Below are 18,251 nucleotides of genomic sequence, written 5' to 3'. Positions count from 1 at the left end.
CTAATCTTCCTCTGAGTATACAAGTAGTTCTTTTAAGCAGAGACCCTTTTGAACCATTATGAATACCAATTGTCTGTGTACATTGTTACTGGGAGTAGAAGACGTTGCGCTTGATTGGGACAGATGCTTCCATTTCATTGGGATGAACAAGTTCATTTATCATTTGCCTTTTCTTTTTCTGCATTATAATGCATTTCATTTTCTGTGGGAATTGAATATTCTAAATTCCTGAAGTCTAGATAATTTGGCATTTACTATATATTATAGTCCAGACTGCCACTCAGAACGTGTGGGGGAAGGAACGAGGTGCGGTATATCTGGTTTTAGAGGTCGGCTCCTGCATGTTTGCTTTCTGTCTGCTTTTCACTATGGGTATGTAGTCTCAGGCAGAAATAGCATTTTGGGGCTGGGAGTCTTCTTTTACCATGCTGACATACCAATTAGAAGGTGAGAATCAGTCTAATAAATCTCTATCCTACGAGAAGGCTTTTCTCTGAGATATCTCAAAGAAATTGTATTATCTTCTGGTTTAGGGTATAAAGATTCAATGATATATTTTTGAGCATAAAGCATCTCTCTTTTCCAGATAATTAAATATGTCTAAGATATTACATTTGCTATTTTGCATATTCTCGTAGGCAATCGAACCTGTTATGAATTTTAGCCTGGCATCAGAGTTAAAGCCTCCGCAAGAAGAAAGCATTATGGAAAAGGATTACAGTGCATCTATAAATAGTTTACTAGAGAGGTAAACTCTTTTTAAACAACTGGATAATCCACCAAATATCTTTCATCAGTGCAAACATGTTGTACTTTTTAAAAGTTTTATTTTCATTTAGTCATCATTTTGCATGTGGTCCAGTAACTTAAACAGAAATTCCACGGTATTTCCTCACACACAGTTGACAGTAATTTAAAAATATTTCTTTGTGTTGTTTTATTTTTCTTTATTTTTTTGTTTATCTTTTGTTATTTTATTTTTATTTTTTTGAGATAGAGTCTTGTTCTGTCGCCCAGGCTGGAGTGCAGTGGCACGATCTCGTCTCACTGCAACCTCAGCCTCCCGGGTTCAAGTGATTTTCCTGCCTCAGCCTCCTGAGTAGCTGGGATTACAAGTGCCTGCCACCACGCCCAGCTAATTTTTTGTAGTTTTAGTAGAGACAGGGTTTTGCCATGTTGGCCATGCTTGTCTCAAATTCCTGACCTAAGGTCATCCACCGGCCTTGGCCTCCCAAAGGCTTATCGGTGCAAGCTGCAGGATTACAGGTACAAGCCACTACACTCGGCCTGTGTTATTTTAAAAATTAACTACTGTGATGTTGCATTTTATTTTGCCCAGGTATGATACATACAGAGATCATCTTGAACACCACCTGCAAAACGGCGAATTCACGGTTACTTCTGATTTCGCTAGTGAAGAGGACAGGAGTAGTTCTTGTCTGCAGGCTAAACTGACAGATCTACAGGTAATTACCAAAAATTTTATTTTTCTGGTTACCTTGTTTGTTAGAAAATAGTACCACTGTGAGTCTAGACGTCCGGTTTCTGTTGAGGTCACATCTGCTCAATGTTTCCAAGGAACTCTCTTTGTTGGATTGCATTTCTAATGTCACCCTATTCCAGAAAGGGATTTTCTTTCAAGTACCAACCCCAGGAAAAGCTTTAGTTTAGGCCGGGCGCGGTGGCTCAAGCCTGTAATCCCAGCACTTTGGGAGGCCGAGGTGGGTGGATCACGAGGTCAAGAGATCGAGACCATCCTGGTCAACATGGTGAAACTCCGTCTCTACTAAAAATACAAAAAATTAGCTGGGCATGGTGGTGCGTGCCTGTAATCCCAGCTACTCAGGAGGCTGAGGCAGGAGAATTGCCTGAACCCAGGAGGCGGAGGTTGCAGTGAGCCGAGATCGCGCCATTGCACTCCAGCCTGGGTAACATGAGTGAAACTCCGTCTCAAAAAAAAAAAAAAAAAACTTTAGTTTAAGGTCTTAATTTACTACTTATATTCTAATCTGGTGATCCAGATAATGTGACTTGAAGTTTTTGTTTATTTATTTCTTTTTGTGCTTCGGGCTTCAAGGGAATTGGTCAAAAACAATGTGTTTGAAGGGAATTTCGTCCTGCTCTTGGGCTGCTCCAAAGTTAACTAGCCAGTGAATGTTTAGTTCAGTCCTTCATCATCTTTACCAAATTATCACATTGTTTAAAATTTGCTATACAGTGACTGTTGACTGTCTGATATCGTGAGTTTAGGGGCAGGCGGTGGAGGGAGTTTTCACTCTAAATGATGGATTCTTCTCCTAAAAAACCTTCAGAGGAAGTTATTGCAGTTGACTAAGAAACAACAGGAAAAGCAGTCTATTAGTGGTTGACACACAAATCACAACCTCTACAAATAATATCTTCCTTATTTTGAAGGCGATCTGTGCATTGCAGTGCCTTACTCTTGATGCATGTCCTGAGTGCGTTAGAGGGAATGCCCACAATGGAGGACCATGGGTAGTTCCTACAACATGCTTCCGTATTTTCTAGTTTCTTTTATTTAATTATACCAGGTTTCAGTCACATTCTACCATCTGGCTGCTCTCTGTTTTTCATCTGAGTAAGCAAAATGTATATGTTAAAATCCCTGTTGCTCAAGTGATGGATTTAGCATGTTTTCATCACAATTAAGAAACTGTCTTGAGACTCTTCCCCAGTGACTGAATAATGAGTTGGTTAGAAAAACTGTACTAATATTTGGATAAAGTGAAGAACAAATTATACTGCTGATTGCCGATCCCTCAGCAGCATTGTAGAGCAGTGCCTTACCAACAAAACAGAAATCAAGATAAGGAGCTGGAATAGTATAGAGTTGTAGATGATAAGTATAAACCATAAATTAATTTAATTTACTTCTTATTCATATAGAAAGTTTTGGTTCACTCCATTTTTCTTTCACTTTAGAAAGTAGCAAATCTTTCCTATGTAGAGAAAACAGAGTATCTGTTCTTACATGTTTCTGTATGTTTCTGAACTGTATTCTGTGTAATTACCTTAGGGGAAGGGAGTTTTTTGGGGTATCTTTGAAAGCTTTGTTGTTTACTCCCTTGACTTCATTGAATGGGTCCTCTGTGAGCACAGTGATTGTCATTGTTCCCTAAAGGAGAGTTCACTTGTAGATGGTTGGAAAATATTTTTAAACACAATTCCATGGGAAACATTGTGTTTGCTTCCACAGTTGGTGAATGTCTCATGTTTTAAGAACAGAATAATTGTGCCTATTAACCCCATTAGTTGATAAATTAATTAATGTGTTCCATCTAGGTCATAAAAAATGAAACTGATGCTTGCTGGAAAGAGTTTGAAATTATTTCACTGAAGTTAGAAAATCTTGCGAATGACATAAAGAAGCCTTTTATAGTTAAGGAAAGAGACAGACTAAAGGAAAGAGAACAAGAGCTTCAGATGACTCTTAATACGAGGTAAGATTCTGAGATCTATTAACTATGAATCTACTAAACTCACTAAATTCTATAATGCCGTTTTAAGCAAGACTGTTGCTATACTAAGTATGTTATTTTATCTGGATGTCACAACAACTGTAAGAGAGGCTACCATTATGATTGTATTTTTACCAGTAAGGAAACTGATAGGTTAAATATTAATAATATAACCAGGCCACTCTGCTAGCTGGAGACTTAGTGGAACTTAAGGTCTGCCAAGGGTTAGAGGCTATGGTCTTTCCACTGTCTCTTTTGGGCATGAATTTGTCTAACTCACATAAACTCTCTGGGTATTGATTTCTTCACTTCTGAAATGAGAGTGCTATTAGGACCTTATATACATAGGGTATGTATCCCCAGCATGTATTCTCATGTTATATAGGAAAAAACTGAGGCTCAGAGTCTATGTATTACTTAACTATGCTCACACATATCAATTGATTATCAGCAGAGCCTATTCTTTGAACCCCATTATATTCGTAATATGGAAATATAACAAATTATTCCATAATTAAAATAATTATGAAATTTCTTAATTGTCAAGGTGAAGTTAAGTAACAATTCAGTTTTTATTTCAAAAGAGAGAGAAAGACTTCGTGTGTTTTACAATTTTTCATCCAGTGTGGTATATATTACATTGCTAAGATTACTTTGGAGCCAGGAACAGTACCTCTTTCCCATAATCCCAGCACTTTGGGAGGCCAAGGCAGGTGGATCACTTGAGGTCAGGAGTTCAAGACCAGCCTAGCCAACATGATGAAACTTTGTCTCTACTAAAAATACAAAAAAAAAAAAAAAAAAAAAGAATACTTGGATATCGGGAAGCGTTTTAGAGTGAAAAAAGAAATCATTAATCATACCAAAACAGTTGGAGTTGTCTGGGCCAGTGGGTCATGGTTAACCTAGCTCTGCTGCCTGTCACTAAATAAATATTTGTTGATTGAATGAATAAATGGATAGAGAGATTAACAAAAAAAAGAATACTTGGATATAGCAACCAATTAATTCTTTGGCATTTTAGATCGATGGGTTTAGCTATTAATGTGATAATGTGTATGTATCATTCTATGTCTATTGGATGATTATTTTCTGTTCTTAGTTCAGTAATTATGTTGATCTTCCTGCTGGATTTTCCTTTCATGTCTGATTTACTTTGTGCCCAGAATGCAATCTTTAGAGACAGCACGGCAGCTTGTGTTACCTGTAGAGAAGGCGTCACTCCTTCTCTGTGGCTCGGACCTGCCTCTCCATAAAATGGCTATCCAGGAATTTGGTCTTATTAATGCTGATGGCATTTATCAACACCTGAGGGTAAATATATAAGTTCTCACAGTGTATTTACAGAATAATCAAGCCTTCTGAGATTTATAAATCCTTACAGATTTTTAATTATTCATCATAGCATAAATTAAGAGTATAAGACATGACAATTTTTTTCAGTAATTTAGACTTGTTTTTTATTTCTTGACTCTTTAATTCTTTGCAAATTTGGAGGTAGGTACTGTGGAGTATATAATGACGTATTTTCTTTGAATTCAAAAGGAAGTCTTCTTTATGAATGCCTTCTTCAATGACTGAATTCCTAAATATCATACTAGACTCATACTTAAGTACCATATTCTATTGTTTTCATATTCCAAATCCCATCTTAAATAAAAATATTTTTCAGATTATAAAATTGATCTCTGAACAGTTTAATATCTAATTATTTGTTTTGAAGTCATAGATTTATGTGCTTGTTTTCTTTTTGGGATTGAAACATCAGCTGGGACAGCTGATCATTTGTAATTAAAATGTTTCCTTAGGTAGAAACTGCCACTTTTTGTTGAACTCAGAAGCATTTTTCTAGATCAAATCTAGTCATGCAGTTTGGGGCTGGTTTCTCACACATAGTCTTTCTTTTTTCCACCTCAGTTTTTCAGCTTTTTTAATCTTTATTTTAGAAAATCCAAGATTCTATAGCAAAACAGATTGAAACATGTAACCGCTTAGAAAAACCGGGCAACTTTATATTGAAGGAGTTACATCCATGTGATCGACATGCAATGCAGAATGTTATACTGAAATACAAAACACAATTTGAAGAAATGAATCACAGGGTGCAGAGGAGTGAAGATACTCTAAGAGCTCTGGAAGGCTTTTTGGAATCTCTCAAAACAGCTAAACTCTCTGCTGAGCCTGTTGTAGACCTTTCAGCCTCAGACACACAAGTGGCACAAGAGAATACTTTGACAGTAAAAAATACAGAGAGAGACATTCATCTGATGAAAGACAAGGCCAAACATTTGGATAAGCGTTTGAAGATGCTTGATATGAGCTTTAAAGATGCTGAACAGGGTGAAGACACCTCCTGTGAAAACCTTGTTGATGCTTTATCAGTAAAGTTATCTGAGACACATGGCTATGGGGTACAGGAGGAATTCACTGAGGAAAACACATTACTAGAGGCTTGTATTTTCAAAAATAATGAACTCCTTAAAAATATTGAAGATGTACAGAGTCAAATCAGCAAAATTGGTCTTAAGGATCCTACTGTCCCTGCTGTGAAACATCGGTAGGTATTGTCCATCCATTTCCATCCAAGGTGACCGGCACTTTTTTTCTATCACCTCTATTCCTGTGTCTTTCTGCTTCTGTTCCATCCCACTCTATTCAGTGTTCAGCACTCTTTTCTATAGACGTTTCAAGCAAGCTTCCTTTTTGTTGATACTGTACCTGTGCAAAATGTTGCATAATTTTTTTTCCCTCTTTAAAAGTATATCTTCTTATGGACAAAGGAGTGGTGAAGTCAGATATGTGTTAAGTACTGTACATGAGTTACTTCTGATTCCCTTGTACTTTTGTGTGTTTACTGTGGCGTTCTCCTAGGGATGGATGACTGCCAGACTCCACGCATGTGATATTAATGAAACCAGGGGTGGAAGATGCATGCGCCCCATCTTGTCCCTGCTTCTTCCTTAGTTATTTGATCTCTTCCTCCTCTCAGCAGGGTTAGGGTGGGAACTGAGTGGAAGGGCAGGAGACTGAATTTAAGAGGCGATCTAAAGTGAGTGTTGATTCTGGAGGCGAAGTAGAGATGCAGTAGACTGAGGTCAGCAGCCTTCTGTATACCTGCTGCCGTTTTAATTTCATCATTTGGAATAGGGCCTTCAAATTCCAAAAGCTAAAATGTTAGCAAGAGTTGCGTTTGTGGAATTCTTTCCCCCCTTTCCTCTTTTTTTTTTTCTTTTTTTTTTGAGATAGAGTCTCACTCTGTTGCTCAGGCTGGAGTACAGTGGCATGATCTTGGCTCACTGCAACTTCCGCCTGGTTCAAGCGATCCTCCTGCCTCAGCCCCCAGTAGCTGGGGTTACAGGCACACGCTAAGATGCCTGGCTAATTTTTGTATTTTTGGTAAAGATAGCGTTTTGCCATGTTGGCCAACCTGGTCTCGAACTCCTAACCTTAGGTGATCCACCCACCTCGATCTCCCAACGTGCTGGGACTATAGGCATGAGCCACCGTGCCTGGCACCTTGCCTGCTTTCTAAATCTCTCTCGCTTTCTGTCTCCTTCTCTGCCCACCTCTAGTTCCTCAGGCTCAGTGGTCTCTCGAGGATCTTTAGATGACTAAACCCTCTATGTAGTCAAGTGTGATTTTCCTTCTGAAATGTCCCACACCCTCAGGCCCAATGAGACTTTCATTTCTAGGGTGTCCTGCCTCTGCACGTGATTGCATCACTGCCCTCCAGCCTGGGCAACAGAGCAGACTCTGTCTCAAAGAAAAGAAAGAGAAAAAGAAAAAGAAATTCTAAGTAAGGAAGGAAGAGGGGGTTTCTCTTGAATAGGATCATCAGGGAAGGTCTTTCTGAGAAGGTGGCCTTGGCATCAGATGAGAGGCAAGAGCAAGCCACTTGAACCTGGAGTAAGAGCCTTCTAGGCAGAGGGAGCAGTAGGTACAAATGTCAGGTGTGTTTGAGGAAAGGGAAGGAGGTGAGAAGGTGCAGCAGTGAGGGGGAGATGTGGCTTCTTAGCTCATGCCATAACTTGTAGGCTGTTTAATGACTTTGGCTTGTTCTTTGAGTGACATGGGAAGTCACTGCAGGGTTCTAAGCCGAGGGAAATGTCTTGGTTTTCATCATAACTTGTCCTCACTGGCTGATGTGTTGGAAATAGACTATAGGAGTTGAGAGAAGATATTGGAAGTCTGGTTTGACCTATTGCAGGAATCCCTAGTAGGGATGAAGCTGGCATGGACCAGTGGTGATGTGGTAGAAAGTGTTGAGATTCAGTGTATAGTTTGAAGATGGAGACCGGATGATTTGTTGGCACATGGACATGGTGTGGAAAAGAGATACTGGGGTCAAGAATGATTCCAAGCATTGGAACCTTCCTCTAGGCTCAGGTGTTCTTTCCCCCCACTGTCCATTGTGTCAACGGTAACTTGAGAAGTGAGTAAGAACTGATTTACCATTGATAGAGATGAAAAAGACTAAAGTTGGCTGGGCGTGGTGGCTCACGCCTGTAATCCCAGCACTTTGGGAGGCTGAGGCAGGCAGATAACCTGAGGTCAGGAGTTAGATCAGCCTGACCAACATGGAGAAACCCTGTCTCTACTAAAAATACAAAATTAGCTGGCGTGGTGGTGTGTGCCTGGAATCCCAGCTACTTGGGACAGGAGAATCGCTTGAACCTGGGAGGCGGAGGCTGTGGTGAGCCGAGATGATGCCATTGCACTCCACCCTGGGCAACAAAAGCAAAACTCGATCTAAAAAAAAAAGAAAAAAAAAAAAAAAAAGAAAAAAAAAACAATTAGTCTTGGATGAAAGTTACTGGTATTGAATGAAAGATTGGGTATGCTCAATTTTAGAAATGATATGTTCAAGATACTTATTAGACATTCAAGCAGCAATATCAATAAGACACTTAAAAATAGATGGCATTAGGAATCAGGACAGACAGACGTCTGGGCCAGAGGTATATATTTGAGAGTTCTCATCATTTTACAAGACTGGATGAAATTTCCGAGGGAGTGAGTTTAGATAAACAAGAGAAGAGGTCCAAGTTGGATTCATATCTGGGGCACTCTGTATTGAGAGATCAGGGAGATGAGAGGGAACCAGCTGAAGACATTGAGAAGGGGTACGCAAGTGCAGTAGGAAGAAAATGAAGACTTCTGGGGCTACCAGAAGAAGGCATCTCAACCAGGAGGATGTGATCAAGTGTCAAATGCTGCTGACCAGTGAAGCAAGGTGAAATTGAGAATGGAACAGGGATATCGCAGTGTGGAGGCCAGCTGTTTCAGCAGGCAGTAGGGAAGAAAGCCTTATGGGAGTTAATGGAAGAGGAAATTGGAGGCAAGGAAGTAGAGGCTGTGAGCAGTTTAGCAATTTAGATTTAGGTGAATGGTATGAATCCCTCCAGGATGACTTTACCCTTAGTTAAATAACTCCTTTTTGAAAGGGAGAAGTGCAAGATAGAGAGAAGTACATAAGGGAGAAGTGCAAGAATTCCCTTGCTTTTTCCTTCCTCCTTGGCCGCCCCATCATTCCTTAGGCGTCCTGCAGTTCTGGGTCATCCATCTTCTCTGCTTCTCCCATATCATGCTGCCTTTCCTCGACATATGCACATATACGTGCTTTTTCTCTCTCTCTTTTCTCTCATGTGCATATACACCTTTTACAAGTGTGTTCATTACAGAAATATATTACTGCTAATGTTTTGTATATTTATTATATTTATTAAAAGTACCAAATTAATATTCTGGAAATGCAGCCAGGCGTGGTAGCTCACACCTGTAATCCCAGCACTTTGGGAAGCTGAGCCAGGAAGATCACTTGAGTCTAGGAGTTTGAGACAAGCCCGGGCAACATAGTGAGATCCCATCTCTACGAAAAATAAAAAATTAGCAGGCGTGGTGGTGTGCACATGTGTACTAGCTATTCGAGAGACTGAGGTGGGAGGATCACTTGAACCTGAGAGGTTGAGGCTGCAGTGAGCTGAGATTGCACCACTGCATTCGACCTAGGTGACAGAGTGAGACCCTGTCTCAAAACAAAACAAACATCAGAAAAATTCTGGAAATGCAAAAAGCGTCCTGAACTCTGTAACAGAAACGTGTAATTTTGGCGTTAACCTCGTCAGGACAAATTGAAGTTAGCATGCCTCCCCAAGAGATCCATATTTGTGTTGAATCAGTGGTTGACATTTGGCTATCAAACTTTTTTCTCATTCATAATCAAGGAAAAAATCTTTAATCAGACTGGATAAGGATCTAGATGAATATGAAGAAGAGAAGAAACATTTACAAGAAATGGCTAATTCTCTTCCACACTGCAAAGACGGCAGAGAAAAAGCTGTGAGTCAGCAGTGCCAAAATACCATACTCTTGTGGGAGAATACCAAAGCTTTCATCACTGAATGGTAAGGAGAAAAAATCCCTCTTGAATCTGAAAAATTGTCTGTAGCACAATTAACTTTTTCAAACTTCTGGGTTGAAAACACATCCCCATGGACCTGAAGGAAGGGCAGTCATAAGGATTTCCCACCAGAGCCCACAGGGCCAGTGTTTGGGACAAGACCTAGAATTGTAGATTGTAGCCAGAATGCAGCAAAGAGGATCTCCATGAAGCATAACACACACACAGTACGGTACGTTTATGCTCATTACCATCCCACCTGTGTTAGCTTCCTGTTGCTGTAAATCACCAAGCAAATCACGAACTTAATGGCTTAGAAAGAACACAGATGTATTACCTTATGATTCTGGAGGTCAGAAGTGGTAAAATAGGCTGCACAAAGTGGCTCACACCTGCAATCCCAGCACTTTGTGAAGTTGAAGAAAGAAGATTGCTTGAGCCTAGGTGTTTAAGACCAGCCTGGCCAACATGGCAAAACCCCATCTCTACAAAATATAAAAAAATTGGCCAGGCACCGTGGCTCACACCTGTAATCCCAACACTTTGGGAGGTCAGGGTGGATGGTGGATGAACTGAGGTCAGGAGTTTGAGACCAGCCTGGCCAATGTGGCGAAACCCCATGTCTAAAAAATTAACTTGCATGCTGGTGTGCACCTGTAGTCCCAACTACTCAGGAGGCTGAGGCAGGAAGATTGCTTGAGCCTGGGAGATTGAGGTTTCAGTAAACTGAGATAGCACCACTGTACTTCAGAATGAGACCCTGTCTCAAAAGAAAAAAAAAAAACCCCTAAAATCAAGCTGTGTTCCTTCTGGAGGCTCTAGCAAGATTCATTTCCTTGCCTTTTCCATATTCTAGAGGCCTCCTGCTACATTCCTTGGCCTGCGTGCCCCTCCTCCATCTTTAAAGCCAGCAGTGTAGGGCCTTCAGATCTCTCCTTGCCCTCCATTCTGTCATCACTTCTCCTTTGACACCTCTCCCTGCCTCCCTCTCACAAGGACCCTTATGATTACACCAGGCCCACACGGGCAATCCTGGATAATCTCTGTATTTTAAGATACTTAGCTTAATCACCCCTGCAAAGTCCCTTTTGCCTTGTAAGGTAACCTGTAAGGTAACATTCACAAGATCCAGGGATTAGGCCGAGGACCTGTTTCAGGAATTGGGAGCATTACTTTATCACACATGCTTGAATGGGAGATGTTGTCTGTCAATAACTGCTCTGTTCCCTGGAGAATCGGGGCCGATTGCTAAAATTTTTGCAACTGTGAAGTCTATTACCTGTTAATCCCAGCTGTCAATTCTTTTTTTTTTTTTTTTTTTTAATATGTGTTATTATTTATTAACTTGCCAGACTGCTTTGGAGAGATTCAGTGTTTTTTGAATATGATTGCTTGTGTGTCCACTTGTCCATTCCATGGAATATCCTCTGTCCATACTTTCTCCCTCTTACTATCTACAAGAGGGTGGAGAGTGGTGGGAGGGCTGGTCCATAGAGGCTGAACCGCCGAGGCCAAGGATTCCAGTAGGGTTAGGCAGTGAGGGGTATTGTAGGGAGTGTAGAGGGCAAGAAGAGAGTCCAGGGTGGTCTCACCATCCCACTTTGCTTTCACATGTGGTTCTGCCACCACCTGACAGCACCCTCCTGTGTGGCTCGGGGCATCTCCCCTGCTTTCTTCTCGGGGCTGGGTGGTATAACCTATTTGTGGGAGTTAATCCCTGTGTGTCTCTGCCTCCCTGGCAGCCTCCCCTGATTCTCTTCTCAGAGGTCTGTTCAGCACCCTCTCTTCAGAATTCCATTTGCATACACCTCCTGTTTCCTACCAGAACCTGAGTGTACAGGAGTCAAGATGAAGCCTGAATGTGGTATTTGATCTAGTCTACCCTCTGATTTTACTGGAGAAAGAACTGAGATTCAAAGAGGCTGAAGTAACTTATCCAGAGTCTCAGACTAAGCAGTGCCCAGCTGTACTTGAAACCAGGTGTCCTAACTGCCACATTGTCCCACTACCTTATTTTTAAAAAAAGGCTGGCCGGGCGCGGTGGCTCACGCCTGTAATCCCAGCACTTTGGGAGGCCGAGGCGGGTGGATCACGAGGTCAAGAGATCGAGACCATCCTGGTCAACATGGCGAAACCCCGTCTCTACTAAAAATACAAAACATTAGCTGGGCATGGTGGCACGTGCCTGTAATCCCAGCTACTCAGGAGGTTGAGGCAGGAGAATTGCCTGAACCAGGAGGCGGAGGTTGCATTGAGCTGAGATAGCGCCATTGCACTCCAGCCTGGGTAACAAGAGCGAAACTCTGTCTCAAAAAAATAAATAAATAAATAAATAAATAAATAAATAAATAAATAAATAAAAACTAAATCCAGAATGAATAGAATAGATACATAAAAGGCTGGGCGCAGTGGCTCACACCTATAATCCTAGCACTTTGAGAGGCCAAGGCAGGTGGATCACCTGAGGTCAAGAGTTACAAGACCAGCTTGGCCAACATGATGAAACCCTGTCTCTACTAAAAATACAAAAATTAGTCAGGCATGGTGGCACATGCCTGTAATCCCAACTACTTGGAGGCTGACACAGGAGAATTGCTTGAATCTGGGAGGTGGAGGTTGCAGTAAGCCGAGATCACACCACTGCACTGTAGCCTAGGTGACAGGGCGAGACTCTTGTCTTAAAAAAAAAAAAAAGATATATAAACAACCTGTGACTTGCTGAATTAATGCTGTAATAATCTGCCAGAGTTATGCTAAGAAGCCCTGTTTTCCAAGATGTCTTCTGGTGAGTGATGAAATTGAGATGCTGATTCCTTAGGGTAATGAATCCTGTGTTTGTTTCTAGACCTGACATCTGGTAACTTTCTAATGTTTACCTAGCAACAGTACTAATCCAGCGATTATGCTATCTCTTTGCCAGATACGTTGATGTGCCATCATTCTTAGGTTAAATTGGTAAAAAAAAAATTAAGAAACACATCAAAGGAAAAGTTCTTTACAACTTATTCATCATTTATGTGGGATACTTGCAAAGAGAATGGTTTCGCTATTTTTGGACATTTAGCTTTGTGTATTTTTCTATTCATAGTCTTGAACAATGTGGAAGAGTTTTGGAGCTCTTAAAACAATACCAGAATTTTAAAGCCATCTTGACAACTTTGATTCAAAAAGAAGAGAGTGTCATCTCCCTGCAGGCTTCGTACATGGGAAAGGAGAACCTGAAGAAAAGGATAGCAGAGGTGAGTCCAGGTTCCGTAAGAAAAGGCGGTACAGTGACCTCACTGACAGGCCTGGTAGTGAAGAGATACTGTAGATTAAGTCTGTTTTGAAACTTTGTTTAAAAGAAGTTCCTAGTGACTCTGTTTTACCAGGTATCTGAAAATTTATTGAATTTATCACCAGGGTTGAAAAAAAGAAACAGTCCCCAAGTTGATGGTGGGTCACTTCTGATTGGGTTTTGATGATGGGGCCATTTTTGCTGGAGCCCGAGTCACCCCTTCTGCTACTTCTGTGAGATTGTAACAGCCTTTGCACTGACTTTCTGTTTACAAGGAACCTGACCCTTCATTGCAGGCCTGACAGAAGGAAGATGGTGGGAAAATCCCTGCCGTTGTTAGTGGAGTAAGGAAAAATGACACTTTTATTTACTCGTTTTCTGTGAAGATATGCAAGCTTATCACCACATTGCTCCATCTATGTTTGTATTCTAAGAAAAGTAATATTTTTGGACACTAGATGTCATTATTTTCTATGGTTTTATGTGGTTATCAACCAGAGTGGCAGAAGAATTGGATAGTTAGAAAAGAATATACTACACTATATGACTACACCAGACAGTTACTTTTTCTACTTATTTATTTATTTTTTTAGCAGTTCTTCTGCCTCAGCCTCCCAAGTAGCTGGGATTACAGGTGTGTACCACCATGCCCAGCTAATTTTAGTAGAGACAGCGTTTCACCATATTGGCCAGGTTGGCCTCAAACTCCTGACCTTAGGTGATCTGCTCTCCTTGTCTTCCCAAGATGCTGGGATTACAGGCCTGAGTCACGGCACCCAGCCTTTTTCTATTGGTTTTATAAGTACTAAGCTAAAGTGCCGTCAAGATGTGAAAACTATGTGAAAGGTAGTTTGCTTGATATACTCGGAGGTTGGAAAGCAATTGTATTAAACTTTCCAGTAGCTAAGAGCAGCATCAGTGAAAGCTTAAATAGGACAGTGGTTAGTCCTTATCTAGAACTATTGACCCTGAAGCTCAAGTGACACCAAGAGTGTCAGGAATGGCCCTTGTCTGGGACCCACTTTCTCAGACTTAGCTTCTTAGAGCTGACCAGTTGGAAGGAGCCCTATTTAGATACCAGCTGCACAATATGCAACTATGTAGCTGGTTTTTGTTGCACTTAATCAAAGCTGTCAAGACCCTGAGCAAATAGAATTGCTTAGAATGTAACCTGTCTGGTTCCCTCCAGTGGAGGCAGCTTTTGGGTTTGGCTGGTCTCGGGATCTAGGAGAGTCCTGTCTTCATTCAGTAGATTTCAGGAGCTCTGGTTTCCTAGATACTTAGAGAATCCAGCATGTTCAGCCTTACCAGATCCTCTTGGGCTCGTGTTCTAGTTCGCATAGTTACCCTTCTGCCGTGTCCGTGATAGCAGTCTCCTACCTTGTACTCTTATTTTAGGATCAAGGTCTCTGCCTTATCCAACAGACCCTGAGACCCTGCCTTGTATGCTGACCAGATATCTAGTTCTACTTGACTTGCAGCTTTTCTTTTCTTTTTTTTTTTGAGATGGAATCTCACACTGTTGCCGGGGCTGGAGAGCAATGGCGCGATCTTGGCTCACTGCCACCTTCGCCTCCTGGGCCCATGAGATTCTCCTGCCTCAGCCTCCTGAGTAGCTGGAATTACAGGTGCACACCGTCACAGCCGGCTAATTTTTTGCATTTTTAGTAGAGGCGGGGTTTCATTATGTTGGCCAGACTGGTCTTGAACTCCTCGTCATCTGCCTGCCTCGGCCTCCCAAAGTGCTGGGATTATAGGCGTGAGTCATCCCACCCGGCCGCAGCTTTTCTTGTTCCTGCAAATCCTCCTCAATTCTGGCGCCCTACCTTAGCCGTGTTAAGTGGGATCCTCTGACCAGTGGAAAGGATTCCTTTTGATCTGGTGAGGTTGCATCTGTAAAGCATCATCAGACGTACCTAGGTCTTGATGAGTGTTGGTTATGGTGCCCCATGCTGTGCGTGGCCTGTCTGCTGCTCTTCCCACTACCCCATAACTGTACAACCTTATAACTATAAACCGTAGTTTCTAGATCAGTTATTTATCTGACTAATAAACTTCTTGTCACCTCCAGGGAGCTGACTCCTCTCCTGGGTGAGTCTCCCTAATCGGAATCTAGGCCCAGGTCTTGGCCTTTCTGCCATCATTAGCTCCTCTGTGGCTATCACAACAGGATCTCATCTCTGTCCTCAGCTGTATTTGGCAGCCCCAAGTCCAGAGCCTCCCTAGAAAGTTAATCTCTGTCGGTATGGAGAGAAGCCATCCAACCAGGTGAAGGAGGGCCTGACAGTCTACATGTGTTTCTCTTAAAAAATGTCATCCAGTTGGCTGGGTGTGATGGCTCACGCTTGTAATCCAAGCACTTTGGAGGCCAAGGCGGGTGGATCACCTGAGGTCGGGAGTTCAAGACCAGCCTGAACAACATGATGAAACCCCGTTTTTAAAAAAAAAAAAAAAAGAAAAAAAAAAGTCATCCAGTCTTCCTGTTTGTGGTTGACCTTAATGAGAAGTTATTAAGTCATTTGTAGCCTTTTGAGATTCTATGACACAAATGGCCTTGCTTCTTCTTACTGGCTTCTCTGCACCCTCCCCACTACCCCATCTCCTTCTAGACTAAGGTTTCAGCTTTAGTTTGTTGAATCAGTTACCATTCATTCTTCATCTTTACAGCTTCCCAACTTCTGCTTTTCCACCTGAGAGTATTCTTATCCTCTGTTCTCTCTGTGCTTGTTGGTTTGCTCCATTTTCAGTTCTTTTCTGTTATTAAAGTAGCATGTGGGGAGAAAACAGACAAACATGGATATTTAATCCACCATGTTAAACTTGTTATTTCAGTGTTTCGCTTACTGCGTAAAACTGCCTGTCCTGAAGACATATTTGAAGTGTGTATATAGCAGAATAAAAATTAACTCTGCTTTGTCTGTACTCCTTACCCAACTGCAAAAGGTATTTTTAAAATTAATGAAATAATTATAACTACCTTTAAGAAACAACAGGCCTGGCTTTCCTTATTTTATTAAAATGAAAATTCTACATCTAGTACACGGGTACTTTATACATTTGCTGAAATAATCTATTATTTTGTATAAAAGATATAGAAGTTTTAATACACTAATGTTAAATTCTTTTGTCAGGTTTTTTAAAAAACTGAAAAAGCAAATTTTAGTACTGATTATTAACATAACTTTGAGTTAATTTTGTGATGACATAGGTACTGTCTTCACACAGTCCATTTCTGTAGCATGGATTTTTATGCTACATGTTTTGCAGCAGTGCCTGGAATATGATACCACTGAGAACTTTTGTCCTTCAAAACCGTAGTAACCTGGATGTTTATCTAGGATATGGTGACAAATTTCTACTCTCTTTAGTGAAAGACAGAAGTGCAAAAGTTAGGCTAGAAGGCTGGAATGTCAGGAGACTATTGAAGTTTGGAAATGTCAAAGCAGGCCTCGTTCCCTTTATTTTACTCCTTCTATTCATTGTACAACAAAACTCACATCTGGCAATGCTAAAAGTACACCCTCTTGCCCTTTCTTTTCTCATCACCCTGTGGAAACTTGTGCTAGTTTAACAAGAAAGTTCTTTGCAGGCAAAAAAATTTAGCTTGTTCAATTAAGTGAAATATATCAATTAAAGATGTATATATATATATATATTTGTTATTTAATTGAACCAACATTTTTGCTTACAAATGTTTTTCCTCATTTAATTTTTTTTTTTTTTTTGGGTATATTTAGGGAGTACAAGTGCAAATTTCTTAACATGCGTATATTGCGTAATGGTGGAGTCTGGGGGTTTTAGTGTACCTGTTACCCAAATAGTGAGCATTGTACCCAATACGTACATTTTCAGCCTTCACCCCACCCCTATTGTCCCACCTTTTATAGTCCCCAGTCAATGCCTGTTATTCCACTCTGTACGTTCGTGTGCCCCCATTGTTTAGCTCCCACTTATAAGTGCGAACATGCAGTGTTTGACTTTCTGAGATATTTCACTTAGGATAATGGCCTCTAGTTCCATCTGTGTGGACAAACATTTATTGTGCCCCAGTGCAGAGTTCTGAACCAGGAGAAAGAAGACCTGGGTTTGGATCTCAGCTCTGCCAATGTATCAGCCAGCATCCAATCAGAAGACAAACCTCCTCGGTATTGAGTTTTCATTTTAAAGATTTTATTTAATATTTTTAAATTAGCCTTTATTTTGAGATCATGGTAGACTCACATGCAGAAATAATACAAAGAGATCCCAGGTTCCTATATTGAGTTTCCCCAAAGGAAAAATCTTGTAAAACTATAAAATATCACAATGAGGATATTGATATCAATACAGTCAAGAAAAAGAACATTTTCGTCACCACAAGGATTCCTCTTACTGTCATTTTCTAGCCCCATTCACTTCCCTCCTCCTCCCACTCCTCCTAATCCCTGACACCCACTAATACAGCCTTCACTTCTATAATCTTATTTTAAAAATGTTATAGGAATGAAATCACATAATACGTAACTCTTTGGGACTGGCTCTTTTCCTTCAGCATTCTTCTGTGGAGATTCATTCAGGTTCTTCCATATTGATAGTTTGTTCCTTTTTCTGGCTGAGCAGTATTCCGTGGTATGAATGTATCACAGTTTAACTGTTCACCCACCGAAGACCTCTGTGTTCTTTTCAGTTTTGGACTATTATGAATAAAGCTGTTGTAAACATTTGTGAAGGAGTCTTTGGTGAATATAAGTTTTTATTTCTCAGGGATGTGTCCAGGAGTGTGCTTTCTGAGTCATATGTTAATTGGATGTTTATTTTTTAAGGAAACTGTCAAAATGTTTTTCAGAGTGGTTGTACCATTTTACATCTGTGCTTTTCTGCATTAACTGACGTGATTATATAATTTATTTCCATTAGCTTATTAAAATGGGTTACACTGATTGATTTTTAGATGTTAAACTAGCCTTGTATTCCTGGAATAAACCTTATTTAGTCAAGGTGTATAATTCCTTGATATATATATATATATATATATATATATATATATATATTGCTGAATTTGTTTTGTTAAGGATTTTTGTGTATATTTCCTTGAGAGATATTGTTTTGTATATAT

General features: G+C 40.6%; 1 protein-coding gene across 4 annotated transcripts in view; it reads left to right on the top strand.

Moving 5' to 3' along the window:
• LOC116528689 (nesprin-2-like) overlaps positions 1-18,251 on the top strand; it is a 187,489-nt gene that overhangs the window by 151,159 nt on the left and 18,079 nt on the right. For all 4 annotated transcript variants that reach the window (XM_032246105.1, XM_032246100.1, XM_032246104.1 and 1 more), the window contains 7 exons: positions 639-748; positions 1,340-1,466; positions 3,304-3,461; positions 4,646-4,793; positions 5,426-6,036; positions 9,704-9,883; positions 12,968-13,118. In XM_032246105.1, the coding sequence (XP_032101996.1) occupies positions 639-748; positions 1,340-1,466; positions 3,304-3,461; positions 4,646-4,793; positions 5,426-6,036; positions 9,704-9,883; positions 12,968-13,118 (1,485 nt within the window). The remainder of the gene's footprint in view (positions 1-638; positions 749-1,339; positions 1,467-3,303; positions 3,462-4,645; positions 4,794-5,425; positions 6,037-9,703; positions 9,884-12,967; positions 13,119-18,251) is intronic.

The sequence above is a fragment of the Sapajus apella genome, unplaced genomic scaffold (genome assembly GCF_009761245.1).
Source record: "Sapajus apella isolate SASKATOON/1434 unplaced genomic scaffold, GSC_monkey_1.0 scaffold59, whole genome shotgun sequence".
Taxonomy (NCBI): Eukaryota; Metazoa; Chordata; class Mammalia; order Primates; family Cebidae; genus Sapajus; species Sapajus apella.
The sequence above is the reverse complement of the archived record's forward strand: the minus strand, read 5'-3'. Positions and strand labels throughout refer to the sequence as shown.